Source organism: Diceros bicornis, chromosome 11 (assembly GCF_020826845.1).
Source record: "Diceros bicornis minor isolate mBicDic1 chromosome 11, mDicBic1.mat.cur, whole genome shotgun sequence".
Classification (NCBI taxonomy): domain Eukaryota; kingdom Metazoa; phylum Chordata; class Mammalia; order Perissodactyla; family Rhinocerotidae; genus Diceros; species Diceros bicornis.
In genome coordinates this window covers 3,476,408-3,503,014 of record NC_080750.1, presented here as the reverse complement: position 1 = coordinate 3,503,014, position 26,607 = coordinate 3,476,408, and the positions used below count along the sequence as shown (strand labels likewise).

Sequence of the window (26,607 nt, the reverse complement as noted above, 5' to 3'; positions counted from 1 at the left end):
GTACCTGAGCGTCCCTCCAGCGTGGTGGCGCTCTGGAGAGGGGGCATTCCAGGGTGGAGCAAGGAACACAGATCAGCCACGTGCCTGGAGCATCCCTGTGGGCGGTGGGCGCTGCTGCTGGTCATCAGTATTCTGACGTGAGCTGAATCTAGTGATGCTGGCTGGGAAACCAGCTAAAAATGCCCTGTTGCATCCAACAAAGATCACAAGATTAGCCTGTTGGGTGCTCTGCTCTGACCCTCCACGATGGTTGACAATTATCAGTGGTAAATGTGGGGAGGGGGAGAGTAGTCAGCCCCACCACGACATAAAACAGGTGTCCCATCCTTACAATAATATGGGCTTCAGAGATGGCCAAGAAAGCTTTACGTAGAGTTGTTTGTATCAGTGGAATTCTTCTCTTCCCTGGGGTCCCAATGTCATTGGTTCCCAGACTGTGGATTCTGGTTTTTGAAGTTCTAAGGGGCCCAGAGTGGTGGAAAGGGAGGTTTTCAATGTATTCACGATGATGGGGTTTGAAAAAGGTGGTTGAAAATCATTCACTTATCCTTAATGGAAATGTCTAGCCTATCTGAAATGTTGAGTGTCTTTACTTTCTGTCTAGAACTTTATCGACACAGAAAGATCATATGCTACCCAGAAACCCTGGGAATTGTGAATGTTTAATTAAATCATGAAAATAAGAACTGGTGTGACAGAATGTTTCATAACTTAGTTTTCATGACAGACACAGGAAAGGTTTTATTTTTGGAGGAGAGTAATACTGGGACCCGAGTTGGAGTCCCAGTTCCAACTCTTATCAATTCACTATACGACCTTGGAAGACATAAGCTAATTTCTCTGGCTTCAATTCTCCATCTATGAAATGGGAAATAATAATAGTTTCTGTCTCCGAATTGTACTGAGGAGTCTGTGAGTTAATACGTAGAGGACTTAGACAGCTGTGGGGCGTGCTTGCAACGAATTATTATTTATTGAGTACTTATTTTGTGTTAAGTGCGCTGGGAGGCAGAATAGCAGGGATCTGGGGCCAGTTATTAACCTCTCCTGAGCCTCAATTTCCTCATCTGTAAAAGGAGGATCCTTCTACCTTCATAGGTGGATTGCGTGAGGATTCAATGAGTTGATTCACGTGAAGCCCTTGGGACAGTGCTGGTGTTGTAGTAGGCTTCAAGTTACTGTTGGCCCCCACAGTTCAGATATTTAAGTCATTTAACTTCACAACAGCCCTGTAACATACATGCATAGATATATATGTGTGTATGTATATATAAAACCTCTGAGAAGGAGACCAGTTCAGAGGTGTTAGGTAACCTGCTCAAGGTTGCACTCTTAGAATTTGAACTCATCTTAGGTACAAACCTCAGAAATAAACTTATAGACCCCTGTTGCTTTCTCGTATCTCCTTTTGGTTTTGAGGATGTTGTGTTCCTAATGTTTTGTGATTAATGTAAATATTTAATTTTAAGTCTGATTTGTGAAACTTTATCATACTCTACCTCATAAAAGTCCTAATGATGCCTGACTTTTTGTGTAACTTAAGTTAATTTTAGAATTTGTTCCTAGTGTGGAGGATTTCAATTCTTTATTTTGCAGCTGGAAAGATGGGTGTGTCTCAAGTCATCTTTGAGAGGTTGACATATGCAAACATACCGAGGAAGCTAACCGAACATGTAGGATGTGTGTGCATTTCGCTTAATGCACGTCATGTTGTTCTTCCAGGAAACGTTGATTCTGAATTTTTGTTTCCTAGTCGATGAAGTAACAGGCTTTGTACAGACTTCTGAAACTGCCAGTTTCCTGTAATGTGCCTGTGGGCGAAGAACAGTTGGAAGGGAACATAGAAAAATGACCATGATGACCGTTTATAGCATGGTTTGTTTTTCTCAATTCCAAATTCTCTTTACTGCTGTTTTATAATCTTTTTTTTTTTTATAGTCTTATTTTATTTATTTTTTCCCCCAAAGCCCCAGTAGATAGTTGTATGTCATAGCTGCACATCCTTCTAGTTGCTGTATGTGGGATGCGGCCTCAGCATGGCCAGAGAAGCGGTGCGGCGGTGCGCACCCGGGATCCAAACCTGGGCCGCCAGCAGCGGAGCGCACGCACTTAACCGCTAAGCCATGGGGCCGGCCCTGTAATCTTAATGTATTAAAAAGCATTCCTGGAATTAGAAGGCACAGAGTGGACTACCTTAAGCTATTTCTCTTGCTAGATTTTAAGAAGAGTCTTTTTTTTCTCTCTGTTTTATTGAGATATAATTGTCATGTGAAGAAAAGAAGCATCTTATCTCTATGTGGTTTCCTCTTCAGGTGCACAGTGAAATCAGGTATTATGTTTAAATTGTGTGTTTACCTATCGTTTCTGTGACCCCCTTGGCAAAATTGAGGACATGCCCTCTTTCTCTTGGGTTCATTAGAAATCATCTGCCTCATTACTGCCAGGTTGTATGGTATTTGTATCTACAAAGAGAAAGTGGAGGCCGCTGGTGGCAGCTGTCTTTCTTCCTGCCTGTTCTCTAACGCCCCCGGGGAGTGTTCGCCCTCTGGAAACACAGTGGATAGCCTTCCCTGTGGTGCCACAGGATGCTGAATGCAGAAGGAGATCTGGAAGGGGTGTGAGGGGCCTGTGCTGTGCAGGATTCGTGCTTCACACACACACTTTTCTACTCTCCTTTTGTGAGCAGCGGGACGCTGGAAGGACACAGGGGCCTCCAGAAAGTGCCCTTGTGTCTGCACTCCAGGAGCAGGCTCGCTGAAGTCGGTATCGTAGCAAGCAGTGGTTATTTCTTTTCTGTCTTTAAATTTTGTTATTTGTTTTCTCTTTTCATTCATGTTTACTCTTCTTATTTATTCTTGGGTTTATCACGAGAAAGACCAGAGGCCTTGAATTCACCGGTAGGAGGAGGCTGATCTGGCCCATGATTTAGCCAGTGCTGAACTGTGTCTCTTTTGTTCCATCTTTAAGGAGAAGTGTAGGAGAATCATCCTTTCTAGATTCTCGGAACCCACAGGGGCAGCGGAAGCGGTGGCACCGGGGCCTTTCCTCAGATCCTTGCTTTGATGCACATGGCTGACTCTGCTTTTTTCCTCTACTGAAGATGCTAATGTAGGTCCAAATATAAAAAGTTTCTTCCCAAACTTATTCCTCAGGAAAAATAGAGGAGTATGTCCTTAAAAATCTGGTTCTTCCATTGATATTTATTTTGAATTAGTTTTTGTTGTTTTGCATTTTTTTAATGGACTTTATTTTTTAGAACAGCTTTAGGTTCACAGCAAAGCTAGGTGGCAAGTACAGAGTGAGTTCCCATGTACTCTGCTCCCCTCCCCCATGCACAGCCTCTCCTACTGTCAGCATCCCCACCAGAGTGGTACGTTTGTTACAGGTGATGAGCCTATGTCATCACCCAGAGTCCACGCTTTATGTTAGGGCTCTGTGTTCCTTGGGTTTGGACAAATGTAAAAAGGCACTTACCCAGCACTGTAGTATCATACAGGATAGTAGTATCATACAGGATAGTTTCACTGCCGTAAAAATCCCCTATGCTTCACCTCTTCATCCCTCACCACCCTTAACCCCTGGCCACCATTGATCTTTTTACTGTCTCCATAGTTTTGCCTTTTCCAGAGTGTCGTATAGTTGAAATCATACATACGTGTAGCCTTTTCAGGTTGGCTTCTTTCACCTGGTAATATACATTTCAGGTTCTTCTGTGACTCTTCATGGCTTGATAGCTCGCTGCTTCTTGGTGCTGAATGATATTCCATTGTCTGGAAGTACCAGTTTATCCATGTATCTACTGAAGGGCATCTTGGTTGCTTCTAAGTTTTGGCAATTATGAATAAAGCTGCTATGAACATCTGTGCAGGTTTTTGTGTGGACGTAAGTTTTCAACTCATTTGTGTAAATAGCCAAGAGTGTGCTTGCTGGATTGTGTGGTAAGAGTATGTTTAGATTTGTAAGAAACTGCCAAGCTGTCCTCCAAAGTGTCTGCACCGTTTTGCATTCCCACCAGCAATGAATGAGAGTACCTGTTGCTCCACATCCTCATCAATGATTGGTGTTGTCAGTGTTTTGGATTTTGGCTGTTTTAATAGGTGTGAGGTGGTGTCTTGTTTTAATTTGCATTTCCCTGATGACATAGGATGTGGAGTATCATTTCATCTGTTTATTTGCCATTTGTACATCTTTGGTGAAGCCTCTTCAGGTCTTTGGCCCATTTTTTAATTTTCTTACTGTTGAGTTTTAAGAGTTCTTTGTATATTTTGGATACCAGTCCTTTTTTCAGATATGCTTTTTGCAAATATTTTTTCCCAGTCTGGGGCTGGTCTTCTCATTCTCTTGAGAGTTACTTTATTTTGAATATTTATTGCTTGGGTGAGATACATGTGTGAAAGCCCTTGATCAGCGCTGGTTTTGTACGCATATAAAGATTACCCGATAGATTTAGCTTAAAAAAAAGTTTAAGTAATTATTCCTGGGGATATGACAAGTGCTGTGCGCAAGCCTTGTAAAGGTCACCTAGTGAGCAGGGTGTAAGTGATGATGCTGTGGTATCACAAATATACATGTAGGACACGTGGGGAAAAGTGCTGTCCCAATGTTAATTTAAACGAGTACTTGGAGTTAGGATAAAATTTCCAGACTGCAGTTCATATGGGATCCAAAAGTGCTGTTTCTTCACCCACAGCGGTGGGAGTAAGACATACCCTGGAGTGCTGTGTTGTGTGACTAGGAAGGTGGCTTTAGTGACACCAGAGATAAAGATGCATGTGGAAGCTGGAATAAAGTGGTTTCATGACGTGTTAAAGATGATAATGATTTTGTTTAGATGGGTTTTTTTGTTTCTTTTTATTGTTACTTCTTATTGGAGGTCACCTCTTCTTTGCAGTTGCCTGATTTGACATGCGGTACATTCTGGAATTCATTCTTTCCCTAGGTAATGGGACGTTATGTGTAATGACTTCTTGTATGGGGGCTGTCACCTGCTTGAGAGTCCATTGGCTGGCATTAGGAGAATTGATGGGAGGCACAGCGTTCAGAGCCCTCTTGTATGCTAATTTTTTTAAGTCTTATTTCTAAATGTTAGTTTTCTTCATGAAGAGTCCCTCTGGAGAACTCTGCATTGTTGAAGCAAGCATTTAACTGTGCCCTTGTGGTTGTGTAGGACATTGTACCTGTGGATGCCTCGTACGAAGTGAAAGAGCTGTACGTGCCAGAAAATAAGCTTCATTTGGCAAAAACGGATGCAGAAACCTTACCAGCACTGAAAATTAATAAGGTAAGAGCTGTGTTGTTTTTCGTACCAAGGGATTTAGGCTTATAGATAGTCGTTAGTCTATAAAATTTGTGGTTTATAGCAGTGTGTGAGGGCGTGGGTGGTGATGGTGGTCCACACAGTGGGGTGTGTATCACGGATTCCAGGGATAGAAATGTGTTTACTGGTGAAGCCATAGTCCTAAATTACTGTGGCTTTGCTTTCCTTGTAGTCATAATATTTATTTATTTTGAAATATCAAAGAACAAAGATTGTGTAAGATTTTAGGCTTATCAGAAGGAATGGGTTCTAAAAGGTTAAGAAATACTAAATATAATAACTAAAATGAATGTTTGTTCCTTTAAACATGTTTCCTAATTCTCTGCCAAAACCTTGAATCCCCCTTCCTTATATTGTTAAGAATGCTTCTTTTGTACATCTTAGCTCTAATGATATCATTAGATGCTTTTCCCACCAAAAAACGCTTACAGTAGATATGATGACAGTGGAAATTATAATTTATCATTTTCAAATCATAGAGAATTTTAAATCATATCATTTAGGTGTACTTTAAAAACAGACAGATTAAGGATTAAGAACCTGAACTGGAAGTTGAATTTCCCAGCCTGCCTTTGAATACAGTAAAAATCCAAAACACGGAGGGAAGTGCCAAATCTGAAAGTTAAAGAGAAAGAGGAAAAAAAACCAAAACCGCTGGGCTTGGAGAGAGACTCTGCGGTCGATATTCCGATCCCTGTTAGGAGCAAGTTGTCTGATGTGGTTTGTGCTGTTGGGTCTCTGACCAGAAGCCAAGACGTGCGGGGGAGTCAGAACAGAGCTGCTCAGGACTGACTGTTGCAGAGGAACAAGATTTGTCAGTGACAGACTTTGTGTGGAGTGAACACATACACACACGCGTGTACATACACGCACACGTTCGTATACATGCACACACACAGAGAAAGAATTAGGATGAACGGATGTGAACAGGTCAGTCACATTCTACAACCCAGAAAGATAGTAGCTTTTTCTAAATGTGAACTTTTTTTCAGTACAGTGGTTTGTCCTTTGCACAGTATGAAAGTAATTAATTAAAAACTTCATGCTAAGTCAGATGATGTATTAATCAGCTCAGGCTGTCGTAACAAATGCCATAGATTGGGTGGCTTAAACAACGAAAATTTATTTTCTCACAGTTCTCGAGGTTGGAAAGTCCAAGATCTAGGTGCTGGCCCATTTGGTTCTGGTCGCAGCTCTCTTTCTGGCTTGTTGACAGCCGCTTTCTGGCTGTTTCCTCACAGGGTAGAGAGAGAGCTCTGGTGTCTCTTCCTCTTCTTATAAGGGCACCAGACCTGTTGGACTAGGGCCCCACCCTTAGGACCTCATTTAACCTTTATCAGCTCCTGACAGGCCCTACCTCCAAATACAGTTACGTTGGGGGTTTAGGGCTTCGTATGAATTTCAGGGGGACGCAAACATTCAGTCCATAATAGATACCATCTAGAATTGATTCCAAAAGAGATAAATAGTGGCCACTGTCAGAGGTTTAGGAAAAATTAATAAGAGGAAAACTTGAAAGTGAAACAGTTTGGTCCATGAGTATAACTTGTCCTGTGACTTGGAGGAGAATACTTGACCCTTATTTGATTTTGCAGTAGAACACGTTGGCCAGCACAGTTGGGGGTAAATAGTAAGCTGCATTTACTGTATGCCATTCGGTTTCATCTTCTCTCATTTGAGAACCACTGCTGTATATATACACACATACACATATATACGTATACGTGTGTACACACACAGTTAAAAAATGAGCATATCCAGCTTACATTAATGGTATATAGTTCAATTCTTTAACCTTCTGATGGGATATACTAGAAATATTAAAGTTCAAGAAATAATACAATCTTTGTAAAATGAGGGTACTCTGTCATTGGTGAGGGACTTTTTTTGGTAAATATTTTTATCTAAAGTTTTTTTAGTTGAGGACAATAGTTGTCAAAGTGTAGTTTCCAGACCACTATTGTTAGCATTTTCTGGGAATCTGTTAAAAATACAAATTCTTGGGCCCTACAGCAAACCCACTGAATCAGAAGCTCTGGGGGGTGAAGCAGCCTTCATTTTCACAAGACTTCCAGAGGTTTCTTATTCATACTCAAGTTTTGAGAACCACTGGTTTAGGAGATGCTATCCTCACTAGAAATACTTGGAAGCCTAACGTTATTTAAATTTATTAGGATCGGTGTTTATTTTCCTAGTGCCCTTGTTTTTTATTAGATTTGTGTACTCTGTAGTCATACTTGAGATGTTTGTTTCCATTGCTTTCAAAAGTAAACTCCTAAAGGCCATTACTACGTTTGTTCCTAACTACATGAGACAGAAGTTTCTCCACTTGCTCGTTTCCCAGGTGGATATGCAGTGGGTGCAGGTTCTGGCAGAAGGCTGGGCGACCCCGCTGAACGGCTTCATGAGAGAGAGGGAGTACCTGCAGTGTCTTCACTTCGACTGTCTTCTGGATGGTGAGATGGTTTACATTCCGTGTACGTGGGGTATGGAGGAGAAATTACACAGTTGCAGGGATTCGTCACTGTTTATCAGAAGTCATGGTTACATCTTATCAGAGGTAGCATTTTAAGATGGTTGTGTCAGTACTGAACACTTTAAGTGAACTGTGAGAGCTTTTCTGTTTTCTTGATGGTGATTTATTGCAGGAAGAGAGGAAAACCTGGGGATTAGGGCTGAAAATGGATTTAGAGAGCAAATACAGTTTGCCTGTGCCGCGTCTACCTGATCGCTGTGGAAAGCCTCTCCTCGAAAAGTGCACATACCAAATTTTGCTATCCTGAAGCCATGCTTGAGTGTTCTAAGGGGTCCAAGTTAAGGAATCCTGAAATAGGTGGTTAAGAGGGTGGTTCTTCCTGTTCTTTTAAAACAGTAAAAAAAAAAAAAATTACCAAAGAAATTAATGTTCAGTATATTGTAATTACAATCTAGCTACCTTAAACTTTGTGTACTGTTGGTAAGATTAATTTACTGCATTAAAGAAAATATCGTTAAATGTCACAGGACCTACTAAATTGCTACCACGTCCTTCTGCATTATGACGTCTTTTAACTGGGGAACGAAAGAAATATTAGAAAATGTAATTCCTAATCTTTCTTCTCAAGAAACTTTATCACAAGAACATAAGGATTAAGTATTGCTTTTTGATTTTCTTCCTTGGAACTAATTGTAGAGTCTTTCTGGACCGCCTCCTTGGTAACGATTTAGTCGGGTTTGGTGCATTCTACCTGTTAATTTTCCATTTTGAACTGTCCCCAGTGGTGGCAGTTTTAAAGCAGCCAAGCAGGTGCCATTGATTTTGTTGACATCTTTTGTCCAAAGAAGGCGTGCCAAGATTTCTCAAAAAGTATGCCAAGATTCGGTATGTAAATAAGATCCACATAGGAATTTGAGAGTGCATTTTATTTTTTAACCTGTGCACAATGAGGAGAAGCAAAACTTCTAGAGCTTGAGAGATTGGAAACTGAGAATGTGCCTTTGGTCTCACTGACAACACGTTTTGCTTTAAGTAGAGCCACTGATTTTTTTGGCTGTCTTTTTTTCTTGGCTGTCACTATAGCTGATATCGATTCAATTCTGATTAAAAACCAAAAAACAAAAGAACTTCTTGAGTGTTTTGTCTTCCCGTGTCAAGGAAGCGCCCTCCGGGGACAATACCGAGTACGGTCACGCATCGCTTAACCATGGGGCTATGCTCTGAGAAGTGCTTCGTTAGGTGATTTCATCCTTGTGTGAACATCACAGAATGACTTACACAAACCTGGATGGTACAGCCTACCGCACACCCAGGCTATATGGTACTAATCTCATGGGACCACCATCGTATATGCGGTCCATCCTTGACCGAAACATCGTTATGTGGCGCATGACTGTATACTCCAGTACACTTAATCAACTTGCTGTTCAAAATGTGGTTGTCAACAAGGATTTCAATTTTTCCTGAAAAGGCCCTGAAACATACTTCTTTGTCTTATTCATATATTGGAGGTGCTCAGAATATTTTTGGTGATGTTAGACTTAACCAGCTGATTTCTTCCTTGTTAAACAGTTTCTTTTACTTCTGTGATTCTATGCCAAATTTTTCCCCTAAAAGACAGTTTCATGCATTCTTGTGAGAAGTATTGCTACACACAGGGTTGAATCTCCTAATTTTTGCTGTTTTTTTAACCTTGGGTTGTTGCCTGTTCTCGCTCCTGATCTTCTGTGCCAGGTACCGGCTGAACACCGTCACTGGACCCGTAAATCTTTTATTATTTGAAGAGTATCCACTGGAGTGAAAGGTGGTTGTATAGCCTGTTGAGTAACCCACACTGTGTGCTTCTGTTCTTTTGTGCCCTGCAGGGGGTGTCATTAACTTGTCAGTGCCTGTAGTTCTGACAGCTACTCATGAAGATAAAGAGAGGCTGGACGGCTGCACGGCATTTGCTCTGATGTATGAGGGCCGCCGTGTGGCTATTCTTCGCAACCCAGAGTTTTTTGAGCACAGGAAGGAGGAACGCTGTGCCAGACAGTGGGGAACGACCTGCAAGAGCCACCCCTACATCAAGGTCCTGCGCACACCTTGCTGCCTTCTGTCTTGATTTGCCAACAGTGTTTGTTCTGAAGTGTGGGCATTACCTGTGTGTCGACTCTTCCATTGGAATTGTTAATATTTTGAAGAATCAAGACTGGATCTTAGATTAGTGCAGTGAGCATGTGGTCTTGTCGTTTTGCCAGATAAATATTTGTTTGACAGATATTTTTTAAACACCTACTGTATGCCAGGCACTGAGCTGGGTGGTGGCGCTGGGAATGTAGGCCTCATGGACGCTGCAGGCGATCGTTTTGCGCTTGGAGGGGGAGCAGACACTAACCACGCAGTCACGGGTAGGGTGTGAGGTCAGGGTGCAGTGGGATCCCACCCACAGCAGGGTGCTGTTGTCTAGTCTGGCTTTTAAGTGCACATTGTGTTTCTGGTATGGAAGCAGGGAAATACCATTAGTCTCCCCAAAGTGCCTCCTGTATTTTATGTATTATATGTGAAGTGTTATCATTGAAGTCAAATTTCTGTCAGTTGTTAGGTGTTTTAAATTAGAGCTTGAGCTTTAAAAGACACTGGTTAAGTGAAATTTTAGTAGCTTTATCTAGAAAATTTCTATAACATCTGTTTAGATCACAGCAATATGCTAAATCTCATTGTTTTGGGAAGAACAAAAAAGTGATGCTTTTTTAATAGGTAGATATATTGTCTTAGAAAATAAGGAGGTTGAGCCTAGTAATGGTGTCAGACATTCCTTCAACATTAAAATTCTACGGGTTATTAATAGCAACATAGTTTATAAAACGTGCGTGTGTAAGTTCTTTGAACCACCTAGCTAACCTGTGGGAGGGGTAGCATTTCTGTCTTACACAGGAGAAACTGAGACTTACAGGGGATAAATGTCTGACCAGAGTTATGCAGCTAATAGGTGGGATGAGGGTCTGATTTGAATCCAGGACTTTGGGCTGCAAAGCCATTTCCGTACTGCGTAGCAGACATTTTTGCTGTACACAGAGCTTCCTGTAATATGTAACCTGTTCCACTAAAGAATACTTTTTATATGAGCTCAGTGGAGGAGACGATTTATTTTTTAGTCAGTCCACAAGCATGAGTGCTGTTTATATTATGAGCTGCTTTCATTTACAGTGATCCATAAGACTTCTTAGGATAGTTAGTACCTGGTGTGCAGCCCCAAGGGGCGAGGAGGACTTGGGTAGGAGGGGCCTGTGAGGAAGCAGTCCAGGTTTATGGAGCAGGAACAGCAGCGGCTCAGTGTGCTTGAGAACCAGCTGCTTGATGAGTGGGGAGATAGAGGACTGAGCGTTCCACCCTAAGATGTTTGTTCTCAGCAACAATTTACGTGTTGATGCTTTCCAAGCACATTTCTGTTTTCCCGTCCTATGGTGACCCTTGGAGGTAGACAGGTTGTTTCTCTGTCCTGAGGGGTCGTAGAGTGGGTGCAGCTTGCCCAGAGCTGCAGAGGCACCAGCTGGAAGTCAGGACTAGAGTCTGCCTAGATCTTCTGTGCTCTTTCCGCCACGCTGCTCTGCCTGCCCTGAGCCACACTTACTAGGAGCGGAGAGGTCGCGGGCAAGTTTGGAGCATGAGAGGGTCACAGAGTGGTGCTTCAGGAAGCTCAGCCTGGTGGTCTTGTGCTGATGTCCACATCCCACCTCCACTTCCACCAGTACCGTCCAAGCTCGCCAGGTCCCTCACCTAGACCTTGGCAGTCGTCTCCTGGCTGGAATCCTGCTTCCTCTCAGACCTGCTACTCTCCATTCTCCCAGAGCAGCCAGAGTGAAAATATAAATCTGAGCATATCACTCTGCCTTCTGAAACTCTCCAGTGGATGCTCCCTGTAAACTAAACCCCAGTGCCTGACAGGGCTGTGAGCGCTCGTGACCTGGCCCTGGCCTCTTACTCTGCCTCTGCTCCTCTGCTTGCTTTGACCTGTTCCAACCTTCTCGCCACATCAGCCTTCTTCCTATTCCTCAAAGACAAAAGCCTGTTTCTGCTCCAGGACTTGGTACTTGCAGTCCCTTTGCCTGAAATACTTTCCTCCACGACTAGTTCCTTTTCATCGTCTCAGGTTAAGTGTCGCCCGCCTCAGAGAGGCCTGTGCTAACTCCTTCCTCTTACCTGTCGTTCACTCTGCTCTTGGGCACTGGGCTCCATTGCCCTGTTCATTTTCTCTGGGATATTTGTGACCAGCCGATGTTTCTCTGCTTTCTCCTCTGTCTCCTCTGCTAGAACATAAGCTCTGTTACAGCAAGATCTTTCTCTCTCTCGTTTTCTGCTGTTCGCAGTGCCTGGCGCGGGCCCTGGCACACAGCAGATCTCTATTGAATGAGCGAGTGGTTGATGGATGGGACAGACGACTAGTGAGGAAGACAGGTAGGAGGTGAGGCAGAGCCAGGTGCATTGTTAGACAGAAACCAAACCCGGGGGCGAAGGGTGAACTTGAGCTGCACTGAGAATGGAAGGTCCTAAAGCGTGATATCTCCTCCCAGATGCAGCGAAAGAAGGTGAGGGAAGTTGTGAGAAATTTGAAGTGGCGTGGAGATTGGAAGGCGTGAACTCCATAATCATTACTTTCATTGCTTAAAAGCTTAGGACTGGAGAACACAGAGGGTGGGGTGACCCAGGGTCACAAGTTTTTCTGCTAATCAACAGTGCAAAGAATGTTGTTGTTACTTGAAAAGTCATAATTATTCATTTTGGTTTTGTTTGCTTTTCATATGTAAATACAATAGTTGTGTTACAGTCCTTTGAGAAATTATAAAATATATTCTAATTCTGTAGCGTCTCTAATCCCGATTCAGTTGATAAGCCGCTCAGATTTACCATCGACCTTGAGATGCGAGTAGTTTATGACTGTTTTTAGCTTGTATGAGGGACATGTTCTTACTCATTTTGATCTTGGTTTCTGTTTAAAAAATTACTTTCTTTTCTCCCTGTTAGATGGTTATGGAACAAGGAGATTGGCTGATTGGAGGAGATCTTCAAGTCTTGGACCGAATTTATTGGAACGATGGTCTTGATCAGTATCGCTTTACTCCTGCTGAGCTAAAGCAGAAGTTTAAAGACATGAATGCTGGTAAGACGTGGGCCTAATTATCTAATTGGAATCTTGGCGTGATGAGAACGTCCTAGAAGATTTTTTCCAACGCTTGCTAAAATATAAAACAGAATGACGAGGAAAGATAATGCAGGAGTGGAATATGTAAGGAAAGGCAGGCAGTCTGAACCAACCTATGTAGTTTTGTTATGTTGGTGTAATTTGGTCTAATATCATTTTGTATACTATGTGGAAGATGGATGCTAATAACAAATTGACCTTTTACTTGTTTATTATAAAATTCACCTGTTAAAGCTGAATAAAACCAAGGAAGAGAAATTATTTGAGTTCACTCAGAATGTCATATATGAGTGGACTGTGTCACTGCGGAAAATAATAGAACAACAGAACTCTCATCATGTTTGCTGCTCATCCAGCACATTTATTGTGCATCTTTATATGCCACAGTGCCGAGTGCTGAGGATCCATAAGTAAGTCAGGAGCTCACAGTGTAGAAGAGAGAGATGGTAAACAGATAACAGAAAAGGTTGAAGAGTAGGTTAATCATGGTTTCAGATTTCTGGATTAGGATGAAAGGCGGCAGTAGGGGTAGAGAGTCTATGGTGCTGGTCTTTGTAATAGTGTCTTATATGTTATCAAGTGCTCCAGGACAGGGTCTTTACACCAGACGTCTGCTGTTAGCAGGTCTTTTACACAGAAGTAGGTAGATGATGTGTTTATGCTGGGGTACCCACACTCTTTCTCTCCTACACTTAAAATTCAAGGTGCTGTGTCGGGGAACAGCGTTCACTGTAGGTTTTGGGAGACTTTTTTAAGATCTGAAGAATTTGGAGCAGCTTATAATCATATTACTAATTAATTCCCACCCACTACAGAAATGGTGAAGCCCTGAGCATTGCTGCTACTCTTTTCTATATTTTCTGTGTAGAAATCAGGCGGAAATGGCTGAGAAAAGTCAGGTGAATGTGGTACTTTTTAAGGAAATAGCTGGCTGCCAGGCCATACTTGTTACCCAGAAGCTGCCCTTCCCAAGTGACCACAGAAGTCTGGGCCCGAGCACCCGCTTCATCAGCTGTGATTAGCTTCTGTGAATCCCGGGTCCTGGTAGTCGTCGGAGCCCTGTGTGCACACTGTCCGTGCTTCCCCACCCAGTAGTGATGTGAGTGTGGGGAGACTGCTTTCCTCTCTAAGGCTCAGTTCTCTCGGTTGTAAAAACGGGGACCGTGGTGGTACCTCACGCACAGCATTTTATTTTAAAAAGTGAAACGAGATACGATGCTTAAGGCCCTGTAAATAGTACCTGGCACAGAGCTAAGAGGTTAAGGTGTCATAATTTCCTGTGTGAGTCCAAAGCTAGTCTTACCTGTATTGGTGTGAAGCTTAGTGAAAGAATATCTGCTTTCTTAAGCTTTACTGTAGTTTGCTGATATTTGAAATAAGAGCTTAAAATGGATGGAGAACTGGAGGCTTCAGGTGGGTCACCCACTCTTCAGAACTCCACAGTCCCCACGAGCCTGCCTGGTTCATTCACATCTCCTGCTTGGCCCTTTTAGGGTATTTGAATGTAGGACCCCCATCCCCTTCTGAACTTGACTCCTCTCCTCTAAAGGAGCAAATACAGATCCTCCTCGACTTATGACGAGGTTTCGTCCCAATAAACCCATCCTAAGTTGGAAATATCATAAGTCGAAAATGCGTTTAATCTGCCTAACCTATGAAACATCCTAGCTTAGCCTCACCTCCCTTCAGTGTGCACAGAACACTCACGTGACCCTACAGCGGGGCAAGATCACCTAACACGAAGCCTGTCTTAGAATGAAGTGCTGAATGTGTCACGTGGTTTACTGAGTACTGCACTGAAAGTGGAAACAGTGGTCGGGTGGGTACAGAAGGGTTGTAAGTGTATCGGTTGTTCACCCTCTTGATTGCGGGGCTGAACAGGAGCTGTGGCTTGAGCCTCTGCCCCACCTCATGAGAGAGGATTGCATTGCATATTGCTAGCCTGGGAAAAGATCAAAACTCAAAAGTATATTTTCTACTGAATGTATATTGCTTTTGCACCATCATAAAGTCGAAAAATCGTCGGCTGAACCATGGTAAGTCAGGTGCTGTCTGTGTTTGGCTGAACTGCTTGTGCAGGAATGTCTCTGAATGCTGCGCTGGCGTTCGCCTGCGCGGCAGCTTAGCCTCTGCTTTCTTGCTGAGGCGTTCTGGGCCCAGTCATAGAGGGCGTATCCCGCGCCATCTGCGTCAGTGATGGCGCCTTGTTCTCTTTTGTCAGTGCGTGGTTTAAGGGTCCGTGTGGAAGTCAGTTCTGGCCATTGAGGTGTAAGGGAGAGGGGCTTCTAGTAAAGATTTTCCTTCCTGACAAGAAACTGACTTAGGACAAAAAGTCATCTTTCCCATCATTCCCTTTCTTCCTGCTTTGGATGCTGTCATGTAAGGGTCTGGTGTTTGGAGCTCTGGCAGCCATTTTCGGTCCATGAGAATCCATGAGAATGTTATACTGTTTGAGTTTCTGATCCAACCCTGGAGTCCTCTGTCTCCAGATTTCTTATCCAAAGACCTCATGCGTGTTTGAATTATTTTAGACACTTCTAGTTGGGTCTTTTATTTGCATCCAGAAGCATCTGATCATTTAATATGTGTAGGCTGCTCTTTTCTTCTGGAGAACAGGAACTATGTTTAACGGAGGACTTGCTGAGACCACCTCATTTACTTTAATTTTTTGCCAAAATTTGAATTCATATCTGGAATTCATGTTAGGAAATTAATTGTTGGCACTGTTGAGGGGTCTTATCAAGGAATTATCATTCATAATTGGAGGCTTTAATATTATATCTGTTTTACACTCTCCTTAGTGAGCCAAACATTTTAAATCCTTGAGAGAATTTGTTGCACAATGAGTGATTGCAACTTTGTTTAGAGTAGCTGAGAGCCAGTTGTTAGCCTTATCAGAGGACAATGATGGTGGAATGTTATTTTGTTTACTTTCCGGTCCTAGGTGGAGAAGCACAGACCGAGGAGTTTCCTTTGTAGTTCTTGTTCTCTCTTTCAGGAAGCCGGTAACTTACAAGTCATCTACTCACGTTTGTAAAGCACAGTTCAAGGGAGAGAAAACGGAATCTTTATTTTTTTCTTTTACCTAGGGTTTTCCTTCTCTCTCCCTGTTTTTTTTTTTTTAAAACATGGTCCGTAGTTTTTTAATTTATTTTATTTTATTTTTTTCCCCCCAAAGCCCCAGTAGATAGTTGTATGTCATAGTTGCACATCCTTCTAGTTGCTGTATGTGGGATGCGGCCTCAGCATGGCTGGAGAAGCGGTGCGTCGGTGTGCGCCCGGGATCCGAACCCCGGTTGCCAGCAGCAGAGAGCACGCACTTAACCGCTAAGCCACGGGGCCGGCCCTTATCTCTCCCTCTTCTCCTTCCCTTGTCTTAGAAGAACTTTGATGACCCGGGTGTGCTATTGTCGTGTGCACATTAATGTGATCAGTTTTGTGTTCCCAAACCATTCTGTAGCTGGAAGGATTGAGAAGTCTTTAATACCCACGTTGGTGATTGTCAAGTGACTCAGCTCCGGATGGCAGGTTCTTTGAATCTCGGGTGGTTGACTACTATCCTGGAAAGAAAGAAGGAATTTCACTTAAGCCAACTAAGAGCCAATTCGTAATTATTATACACAAAATGTTGGTGTCCTGCCGGGTTACAAAGGAAGAAGTTGACATAATTTCGTGCAAGCTAGAATGTGGTAGCACATGCTAATAATAAAATAGAATAATCTGAGGAAGCTTTGCAGAGCTGTTGAACTACAAACTGTATCTTAAAGGAATGGATGGAGACGTTACACAATGTCTTAGGCAAGGTTGGGAAGGGTACATGAGAAAGCTGAGGTGGTCTGTCTGTGAGGGCGTGGGGCTTTCTTGGCCATACGTGGCCGTGAGCTGGAGATCCTGGGATCTGAGCTAGGTGCGGTGGCCTGTCAGTCAGGTCAAGGCACCCGCAGATGAGGCTCGGAACATAGTTTAAGGAAGGAGTATTTAGAGAAGGGAGGTCAGGGGTTAGGGGAACCCACCTGGAATGTTGAGATCCCCAGGAACTACAACTTTGGGTAGTGTTACCACTTCTGAAGGGCACAGGAAGGAAGCCGTGTTTTTGAAACCGGGTGCCAGGAGTGGGAGCTGTGAGTGGGCTGCTCAGCATAGCCAGGGTTCCTGTGCTGAGGCAGGTGTGGTGGGCGAGGGCTGCCCTGACTTTCTCCCTCCATCCTCTGGCTGCCCACTAATGTCGCCCATCGTGGGGGCAGGAGGACAGCGCCACCCCGTGCGCACACACACGTGTGCACACAGACACAGCTGCGTGCATACCTGTGAGCACACGTACACCCCCGGCACACATCCTCACATACAGTGGCATGTGCACCCCCCCCCACAGGCGTGCATGCACACACGCACGCTCCCGTGTGTACACACACCCACATGCACACACACAGGCACAAGACAGAGACTAGATGGGATGGGGAGTGGGAAACCAGCAGCGCAGGACCCCGTGGCGAAAAGCTTTGTATCCAACGTTATCTTCTCCTTTGATTGGACAGGATTTCTAGTCTTGAGATGAAAACAGTTCATTGCTGCCGTACTTTGGGGTATAAAACCACTTGTTTGTGAAGAAATCTAATTGTGTTCATATTTGCTCAGGTCTGATTGATTTTTTATTTCTCATAAGCAGTTCAAGTACACGAAAGACCGGTAATTTGTGGCAGTCTGGAGAGAGGCAGAAGATCATACTCTTTCCTACCTCCAGCTCTCTTCAAAGGGCTCCCACAAAAACAAACACTGGATGTGGCAGACACACACACAGCCCTTCCTACCACACTAGCGCTGTTGTCAGTGCTCTCTTGCTGAGCTGCCACACTGATTTAGGGAAAATCAGAGATGCCTGTTCTTAGGCCTTGGGGTAGATGAGGTGCAGCTAGTAAAGCTTGGGCAGGGCTGGGAGAGAAACTTGTTACTGCTCCTGTGTGTAGGATGGTCTTACAGGGAAGAAGCTGAAAGGAAGGAAGCAGGAAGATGTAATTCTTGGCGTGGTATTGGGGTGCATACCGGGGCGACTCTCGGCTGGGGAGCTCAGCACAGTCCTGAGAACTCGGGGGAGGGCGACTAAGACTTGGGAGCACTCTCCTGCTCATCACCTGGTTCATTGCTCGAAACAGCTCTGCTGGGAGCTGAAGTTGTTCCAGGCACGCGGCTGAGACATTGCAGAACAGGGTAACCCAGGTTCTGAGCACTGCCGCACGACAGTGTTTATGGCCACAACGCTGGGTTAGGTGGCCTGCATCCCACGCACCTCCAGGGGCGTTGTTGCTCCCCATCCCACCGGCAGGAACTGCTCATGGTTGTCGTTTCCTTGTCCAAGTCAGCACATGCTCAGAGGAATCTTCTCTGCTTCTTCCCCTCCTACCTGCTGGAGGGAAAGGGCTCCGACTTAGAATCCTTAGGAAGGATGGAACCTGTTGCACTGGGCTATTCCTTTACGCAGATGTGAAAGACGGGAAGGAGTAGGTTTGGGGACTCGGCCTGCGTTTGGCTTGAGATGTGGCGGCAACGGTGTGAAGGTGGACGAGATGAGGGGTGTGGGATGGTGATGCACGGTGTCCGTTGAGATGGTTTTAGTAATTCTCTGTGACTGTTGAAAGGTCAGGACTTAGGATGCAGCCAACAGGAGCCATCTGTGTGCACTCAGTAATTGAATCCAGGTAAGGGGTGGGTTTCCTGCATGGGTATGTGAAGAAGGGATTTCGTAGGACCCAGCAGTGAGCCCTGTTGCCCCGAGGAGCACAAGATGTCAGAAACAGGTGATGAGACCAGAACGACCAATCAGAGTATCAAGTGTCATGTGTACTTGATTGATCCTGTATAGAATGTGCGCATGAGGAGAACAAGGAAACGGTGCAAATGACCAAGAACAGTTCTATTAGGGTAGTGCATTTGTGGGTGATTTTTTCCCCCCAAATTTTCTTCAGTGTTTCATGGTTTTTACTTTAAAAATAAAGTAGAGGCAGGTGAAGTAGAAAAGATTGGTGCCATGGATGGCAGGCCTTGAGGCTGTGAGCAGTGGGGTAGGTTTTTTATGTTGGACGTGGTAGAGGGGTCAGGACCATTTAAAACAGGGAAGTGCCTTTGGGATTTGGTGGGAGTTTCGTACTCACAATGTGACAGAGCAGGAAGGAGTTGGCTGAATGAATGGAGCCAGTCTTGTTCCATGACTTTATCCTTCACGCTGTCACCAGACTTCCCTTCTGGAAACAAAGATCAAGTCATGTCCTGCTGGAGTGGAAGGACCCATCTCCCTTGAACACGTGTTTGTCCTCTGGTTAGTGAGTGTTGCTCTCCTCCTCTGACTAGACTGAAGGCTCCTGGGGGCAGGGCCAGTTTCCCTGTGACCTCAGGACAGCATGTCTGAACGGAATTCGCACCCTGTCCAAACTGGTTTCTTCCCTGCCCCGCCTCCCTGGCCGCTGTCTGGAGGCCGGGTCGGGGGAGGACGGTTAGTGGACAGGTCTTGTGAAGAGGAGGTGAAGGCCTGTGTGCATCGGTAGTGAGGAACAGAGCGCTTCATCGCCTGTGGAGGCCGAGGGCAGGGAAGGGTCTGAGACGCGGGGGTGGGGATGGAGCTGTGCTCCCAGAGGGTGTGAGGGGGATGGAGATGTTAGCGAGGCTGGCGGGAGTCGAATTTGTGGTGCCCTGGAGCACTGGGAGGCAGCTGGAGAGATGGCCTGGAGCTCAGGGGAGAGTTTTGGTCTGAAGACGCAGATTTTCGAGTCACCAACAGAGCCCTGCACAGCGTCCTCAGGCACCAGGGAATGGGATGGGGAGAGGTGTGAGGGAGAGGGTGGCCCCTGTCTCCGCTGTTGTCACAGTGTGGCCCCCTCCACCAGTGTGTAGGTCAGGGTCTGTCAGGAGCCTGTCCGTGTCCCAGGGAGGGGTAGATAAGTAGGGGAGAGGATGCAGGGTTGGTGGAAGCTTCATTTTATGTGGAAATGTGGGGATGTGCTCCTCAGCAGCAGTCTTCTGACTTGGCTGTCTCTCCACTCTGCCCACTTACTCTCCTCTCCCCACCACAATCCTGCACAGTCCTGTTAGACTAATTCTCTGTAAACATTGCTGATTAACTCACAACCCGTGCTTGGTAACAGTATCCTTCCTCACCTGGCATTCAGAGTTCTACGTAACAATCTTCACCAGGTTTATATCCATCTTTGCCAAATGGATGCCTCAGTGTTCCTCAGACATGTCTCTGCTTTTCTGCCTCCAGAGTTTTGCTCACACCAGTTGCCTTGGTTGCCGTGCTGTTTTTACATTTATCAGCCACATCCCATTTGTCTTTCGGAGGTTGGTAAACCTGCAGGCCAAATCTGGCTCACCGCCAGTTTTGTAAATAAAGTTTTATTGGCAAACGGCTACACTCACTCATTTGTACGTTGTGGGGGCTGTTTGCACTGCTCTAGCAGGGCTGGGTAGCAGCAACAGAAACCCTGTGGCCTGCAAAGCCTGAAATACTCGCTCTGCTCTTTATAGAAAAAGTTTGCTTTTATGCATGGTGTCAGCAGCTTCCCAGTGTACTTACTAGAAGTCAAGATTATAGAATTGCTGGTCCTTTCCCAAGAACCAGGGGGACGAAGGACTGGAAAGAAATGGAAATCATAAAGGTTAAATTTCAGTCATCTTGTAGATCATCTCCCATTTTCAACAGTTGAAACCATGATCTTAGGTAAAGCAGCCTTAAACTGAGCCAGAAGGAATTATAAGCAAAAAGGCAAATATTTTGCACTGATGATGGTGTGACAATGGGGGCATCACTGTCCTTTAGAAAGTGGGGATGGAAATGTGAGACATTAATAAAAGCGGCTGTAAATATCAGTGGCCCCAGGTCCGTAGTGGCCCATTCTTCTTCTTCCCTCCTTGATGGAAAATTGATGGAGGAAGATGTGACAGTGGTGCGTGTTGGGTTATGTTAGTTGGGACAGTGTCCTGGGAATGTGCTCTTCCAGTGGATCATGTACTCCTGTTACATCGTTCTCCCACATAAGTTCTCTAGTGGAGAAACCAGATGGTGTGGACGAAAATGCAGCTTGGACCCAGACATTTGTGTAATTCATTGATAAATAGTTACAAGGAATTGAGAAGGCTAGAAGTTCAGGAAAGATCTGGTAATATTGGCAAGAAAAAATGGGCAGACAGATCAAATGATCATTGGATTTCTGAGCGGAACTGATAGTAAGGAAATAGTTCTACCTGGAAGACATTTTGGCAGTAAAATCCTATATGTGCTGCTAATGTGAACTTTTAATAAGACATCCATCTTAACTTTATCTGTTAAATGTCCAGTGTGGAGCTAGATTAATTCTTTTTGGAAGGAAAGCCTAGGTAGATAAATTATTAGAATCTGTGTTTTTGAGACAGAATTGATTTTTGTTTCCTTTTGCACGTCCCGTCATGTACATAATCGTGCAGAATGGCAATTTTACAATATCAGATTTGGCCTGATTGCAGTCCAGGGGTGTAGTCGTCATACACCTAAGGTGTGTTACCCCAGGGTCCTGCTCGGAGGGCGGCGCCTGTTCCTGCTTAAGGAGCACGCATGCCGTGTGTCAGCACGGAGCGGACGCACCCTTATCTTAGAAACACTCGCTGGGACTGTTAGTTCGTACTTGAGTGGACCTCGAGCCACCAGTAGAACAGTGGGTTCAGTTCCTGCCAGGAACTTTTAGATGTGATGTTGTGTTTTTATTTTTAAAGAATGAATTGTCTTAAGGAGCTTAGATTGATTGAGACACTGTGGTGTGCATTTCACCATGCTGGATACTTTATGTTATTTTATCTTAACAATAACCTTAATATCTTCCCCACTTCAAAGACGTAGAAAATAGAAAGTGAAATTCAGTCCTTAAAGCCCTTATTCTGAAGCAAATCTCAAACTCCGTGTCATTTCATCTGAATATTTCAGTACGTAGCACTTCAAGGTAAGGACTTTGAAAGCACAATCATGATACCATTATTGCACCTGTGTAATAACAATAATTTCTTCATATCATCAAATATCCAGTCAGTGTTCAAATTTCTAATTTCATTGTAGTCATATTTCTTTTTTTTACAGTTTTGTTTGTTTGAATCAGGATCTAAATAAGATCCACACATTGTCATTGGTTCATGTTTCATCATAATTTTTTCCTTTTTTGTTTCAATTTTAAAATAATTTTAAATTTACAGAAAAATTACAAGAATAGTACCAAGAACTCCATATATTCTTCACCCAGATTCCACAGTTAGACTTTATTTGCTTTCTCGCTATCACTCTTTTTGAAAGCTGCAGACATGATGCCTCGTTACCCCTTAGATTTCACACATGTATTTCCTAAAAATAAGGCAGTCTCCTGCCTAGCCGCAGTGTGCTCATCCAACTCAGTACCATTGATGTAGTGCTGTCTCATGCATTCTCCATTCGGATAGTGCTGTTGTTCTAGTCGTGTCCTTCGTAGCAAAACCGACAACAGTAAAGGCTTCTCTTTGCCACCTTTCCTTTCCGGTTCCAGAGCTCAGTCATGTCTCTTTAGTCTCCTTCAGTCTGGAACTGCCACTTAGTCCTTGTTGTCCTCTTTCCTCAACATTGACCTTTTTTGAAGAGTATGTGTCATTTGCTGTTGACTGTCTCTCAGTTTGGGTTTCTTTCCTGTTTCCTGGTGATTAGATTCAGGTTCACATTTTTGTCAGGAATATCATAGGAAGCAATGCTGTGTTCCATAAGGTAGAGTTTCCACTTTTCCCGCATTGGTGCATTCATTTATTTTATTCTTTGTGGACTCGCAGATTCCTGTTTTACTCAGCGGGTTACAATCTATTGCTGTTATTTCTCATTTGACAGTTAGCTCGTCCTGGGTTGGCCACTGGGGCCCTGTCAGGCTGGTTGCTCTATCCTTTTGCCATGTCCCCATCATTCTTCGAGCATGTCCTGTCTTTATGACCCTAGATGTTCGAGCTCATGTTGTACTTTCCTTGCTCTAGCCCTAGAATCAGCCATTTTGCCAAGAACCCTGGTTTATTTAAGTGGGGGTGGTATTTAGAATGCACAATTTGGGCTTCAGTTGTTTTCATTGCCACTGGGTGGTTGCTGCTTGTAGGACCTTTCAGTGGACAGAGCTAAGACATGTCCCTATGCACATGTATACATAAACACTTACACACGAATATGTGTTCCTGTATGTGTCTGTACAGCTGAAAACCAGGATCAGTACCACTAACCAATACCACATAGTCTGTTCTAGCCTTTCTCCCTTCTGTGTTGATGCCTTCTTTCTCCTACAGTGAGAATCCTGACTCCCTTTGTTCTCAGTATAATCTTTTTTGCTCTGCTTGCCGGGATGTAAGCAGCCTCCCAAATGGCTGTGGTTTTGGCCCTAGTACTGCAGGCTTGTGCTGGGCCAGAGTCCTTTCTCCTCCTGGGGTGCAAGCCTGGAGTCTGCCTTCTAAGCAAGGTCTCCCAATGGCCGGCCCCGTGCAGGAATGAAGCCAGGCTTGTGAGCAGGAGATGTGGAGTTAACCAGTGTGACTAATCTGGCAGTTTTCAGCATTTGAGTAATAGCATGCCCTTTTAAGGGTATGCTTAAAGAGTAATAATGCCTATTACTCATTGTTGTTGCTAAGTTGTTATCCAAGACCCGGACCTGGCTTCCCGGAACAACGTAGGGTCCAGTCAAGCAAAGTAATTAGTGTAAATGAGCATCCTTGGATAGTAAGTATATTTCCTAAACTGCAGATTTGTCTGCCTTTCTATCTTCCTTTAATAAAATAGTGTCTTAGGTCCTGTGGAAGGATTGACCTGGTTGGTGATTAAGGGATAGACCAAGAATTTACATCCATTGTAAGCAGCTGAACGGGGCATTAGGACCGGGAAGCCTGATTGTTATTCTCAAGTTTCCCATGAAGGCAGAAAGTAATTGCTATGGATCCATCGCTATTATGTTACACATGCTCAGGCTTGTAAGATTGGTAAAGTAACAATTACCGTAGGTCATCTTGCCTTGGAGTAGCTGGTCCAAGCAGTACACATTTTTCACCAGTTTCTGATTCTGAGCACACGTGTTTGCTTATCCTAAGCATCAAGCTTCAAGAAGAATTGCTTATCCTTTGGAAGGTAATCTGTTAAAAATGTACTATTCTTAACTCTGGAAATTCTCTTTTCAGATGCTGTCTTTGCATTTCAGTTACGCAACCCAGTGCACAACGGACATGCTCTGTTAATGCAGGACACCCACAAGCAACTTCTGGAGAGGGGCTATCGGCGCCCGGTCCTCCTCCTTCACCCTCTTGGTGGCTGGACAAAGGATGATGATGTTCCTTTAATGTGGCGTATGAAGCAGCATGCGGCAGTGCTGGAGGAAGGAGTCCTGAATCCTGAGTCGACTGTGGTGGCCATCTTCCCGTCTCCCATGATGTATGCTGGACCAACTGAGGTAGACTGCTCTTCAGATGTTCCCTGCGGCCATGTTGAAACCACTCCTACTGACACAGACCTATCCATTGATTTTTCTCTCATCTGTGGGTCTGTTCTCAGCATTCGGCCTGCCTGGAGCCCTCTCCTGCTCTGTCAGGGATGTCCTCTATAGGTGGCCCCCCGGAGGCAGCCTTCTTGGGAACAGGAAGGCAGGGAGAGGGTTCTCCTGCTCGTATTGTGGTTCTTGGTCCCAGCTGTGGAGGAGGGAAGGCTCCCTGCAGACAGAGCTGGGAGCTGGGGACGGTGTGGCCCAGGCTTCTCGGGAGCTGCTGCCGTGGTACAGACACAGCTCTGACAACACCGTCCTATCCCTGTAACAGAGTCCTGGGTCACTCTTCCCAGAGGACACATTTGATCTGATTTTTACTTCTGGGTTTTGGAAGGGCCAGAGGTATTTCAGTGGGAAGAAGGGGAAGAAGAGCATGGTGTCTTTGACAAAGTTCAGAAGACATTGCTCCTCTGTTCTTTGCGAAGGATTGAGAATAATAGAGTCTAGAAGTAAAGTTGCCTCTTGATATTGGGTGGCGGAGGGTTCTGGAGTCCTGCTTGGTGGTCGAAAGGGATGTTCTGAGATCTTTTTATAACCATATATAAAGAAGAGGACTTAATTAGGTTTTTGTTTCAAGGCAGAGTAGGCTTTCAAAAAATATTTGTTGAATGAATGAATAAATCAGTGAACAACCTAAAAAACTGTGTGGGGAAATTCCTAGCCAGCTTCTTGTTAAGTGTTCAAGATAAACAATGGAATGTGGGGCCGGCCTGGTGGCGCAGCGGTTAAGTGCGTGCGCCCCGCCTCGGTGGCCTGAGAGTTCCCAGATTCAGATCCCGGGCACACACCAACGCACTGCTTGTCAAGCCATGCTGTGCCAGCATCCCATATTAAGAAGAGGAAGGTGGGCACAGATGATGTTAGCCCAGGGCCAATCTTCCTCACCAAAAAGAGGAGAATTGGCATCAGATGTTATCTCAGGGCTAATCTTCCTCATACAAAAAAATAAAAAAGAAAAAAGAATGGAATGCACGTTATTATGTCATTCTTTATCATCCCTGCCTTGAAGGGAAATGAATTTACTTAGATTTATCTGGGAGGCAAACCCTTTTAGAAAGGATTAAATAATTTAGTTGTGTATACTCTGTGAGGTCTTCCTTCAAAAAAAGTTTCAAAGGAATTCCAAGCATGTTTGGCTCGTCTTTGGAATCAAGCCTAAAAATTTTTATTGGAGCTTAGTTGTGGGGTTGTATACTCCATTACCTCTTCATCCAAGAAAAACAGACAAACACAAAACTACAATAACAACTAAAAGATTAAAATGTATTTGAGTCTTCTCTTGGATCCAGCCTAAATAATGCACTGGAACTTCCACCTTAGGTGAAACTTCTCGTATTCTTCCCTCTTTGTTGGTGTAAAATGTTCCTAAGAATTGGGCGGTGACAGCCCTTTAAGTTTCCAAGAGACCACAATGAACTTCAGTTCTTGTATCCCAAAGAAGAACTAAATTGTTTTGGAGATAAGCAACAATTTTGTTCCAGTCGTTCCCAACTTCTCCTACGGTGCTGTCTTCAACTTAAGCATTATCGTTTTAAGGGGATCTTTTGGTCTGAAGTTCTCCAGAATTATAGGTTGAATGGTTTTCAGTGTGGGATGGCCCAAGTGAGTTTAGGGTCAGGAGTGAGTTTATGATCAGTAACCTCATTAAGAGCCAGTGGGGAAAGTCAAGGAGTTTACCTTCCCTGTTGAGGAAGTATTCTGTCCTCTTTGTGTTTCTTATTCCCTATCTAAAAGAGGAAGAGATACGACATTTTATTAACTAAATAAACTAAAAACTGCTTTTAAGAAGGTGGGAATGAGGGAGGCTGGCCCCGTGGCTTAGTGGTTAAGTGCGCGTGCTCTGCTGCTGGCAGCCCGGGTTCAGATCCCGGGCACACACCGATGCACCGCTTCTCCGGCCATGCTGAGGCCGCGTCCCACATACAGCAACTAGAAGGATGTGCAACTATGTCCAATACAACTATCTACTGGGGCTTTGGGGAAAAAAAAAGGAGGAGGATTGGCAGTGGATGTTAGCTCAGAGCCGGTCTTCCTCAGCAAAAAGAGGAAGATTAGCATGGATGTTAGCTCAGGGCTGATCTTCCTCACCAAATAA

At 44.4% G+C, this 26,607-nt stretch overlaps 1 protein-coding gene across 2 annotated transcripts in view; it reads left to right on the top strand.

Annotated features, from left to right (window-relative positions):
• PAPSS1 (3'-phosphoadenosine 5'-phosphosulfate synthase 1) overlaps window positions 1-26,607 on the top strand; it is an 85,662-nt gene that overhangs the window by 32,895 nt on the left and 26,160 nt on the right. For both annotated transcript variants that reach the window (XM_058549871.1, XM_058549872.1), the window contains 5 exons: window positions 5,168-5,281; window positions 7,662-7,773; window positions 9,659-9,864; window positions 12,798-12,933; window positions 24,154-24,422. In XM_058549871.1, the coding sequence (XP_058405854.1) occupies window positions 5,168-5,281; window positions 7,662-7,773; window positions 9,659-9,864; window positions 12,798-12,933; window positions 24,154-24,422 (837 nt within the window). The remainder of the gene's footprint in view (window positions 1-5,167; window positions 5,282-7,661; window positions 7,774-9,658; window positions 9,865-12,797; window positions 12,934-24,153; window positions 24,423-26,607) is intronic.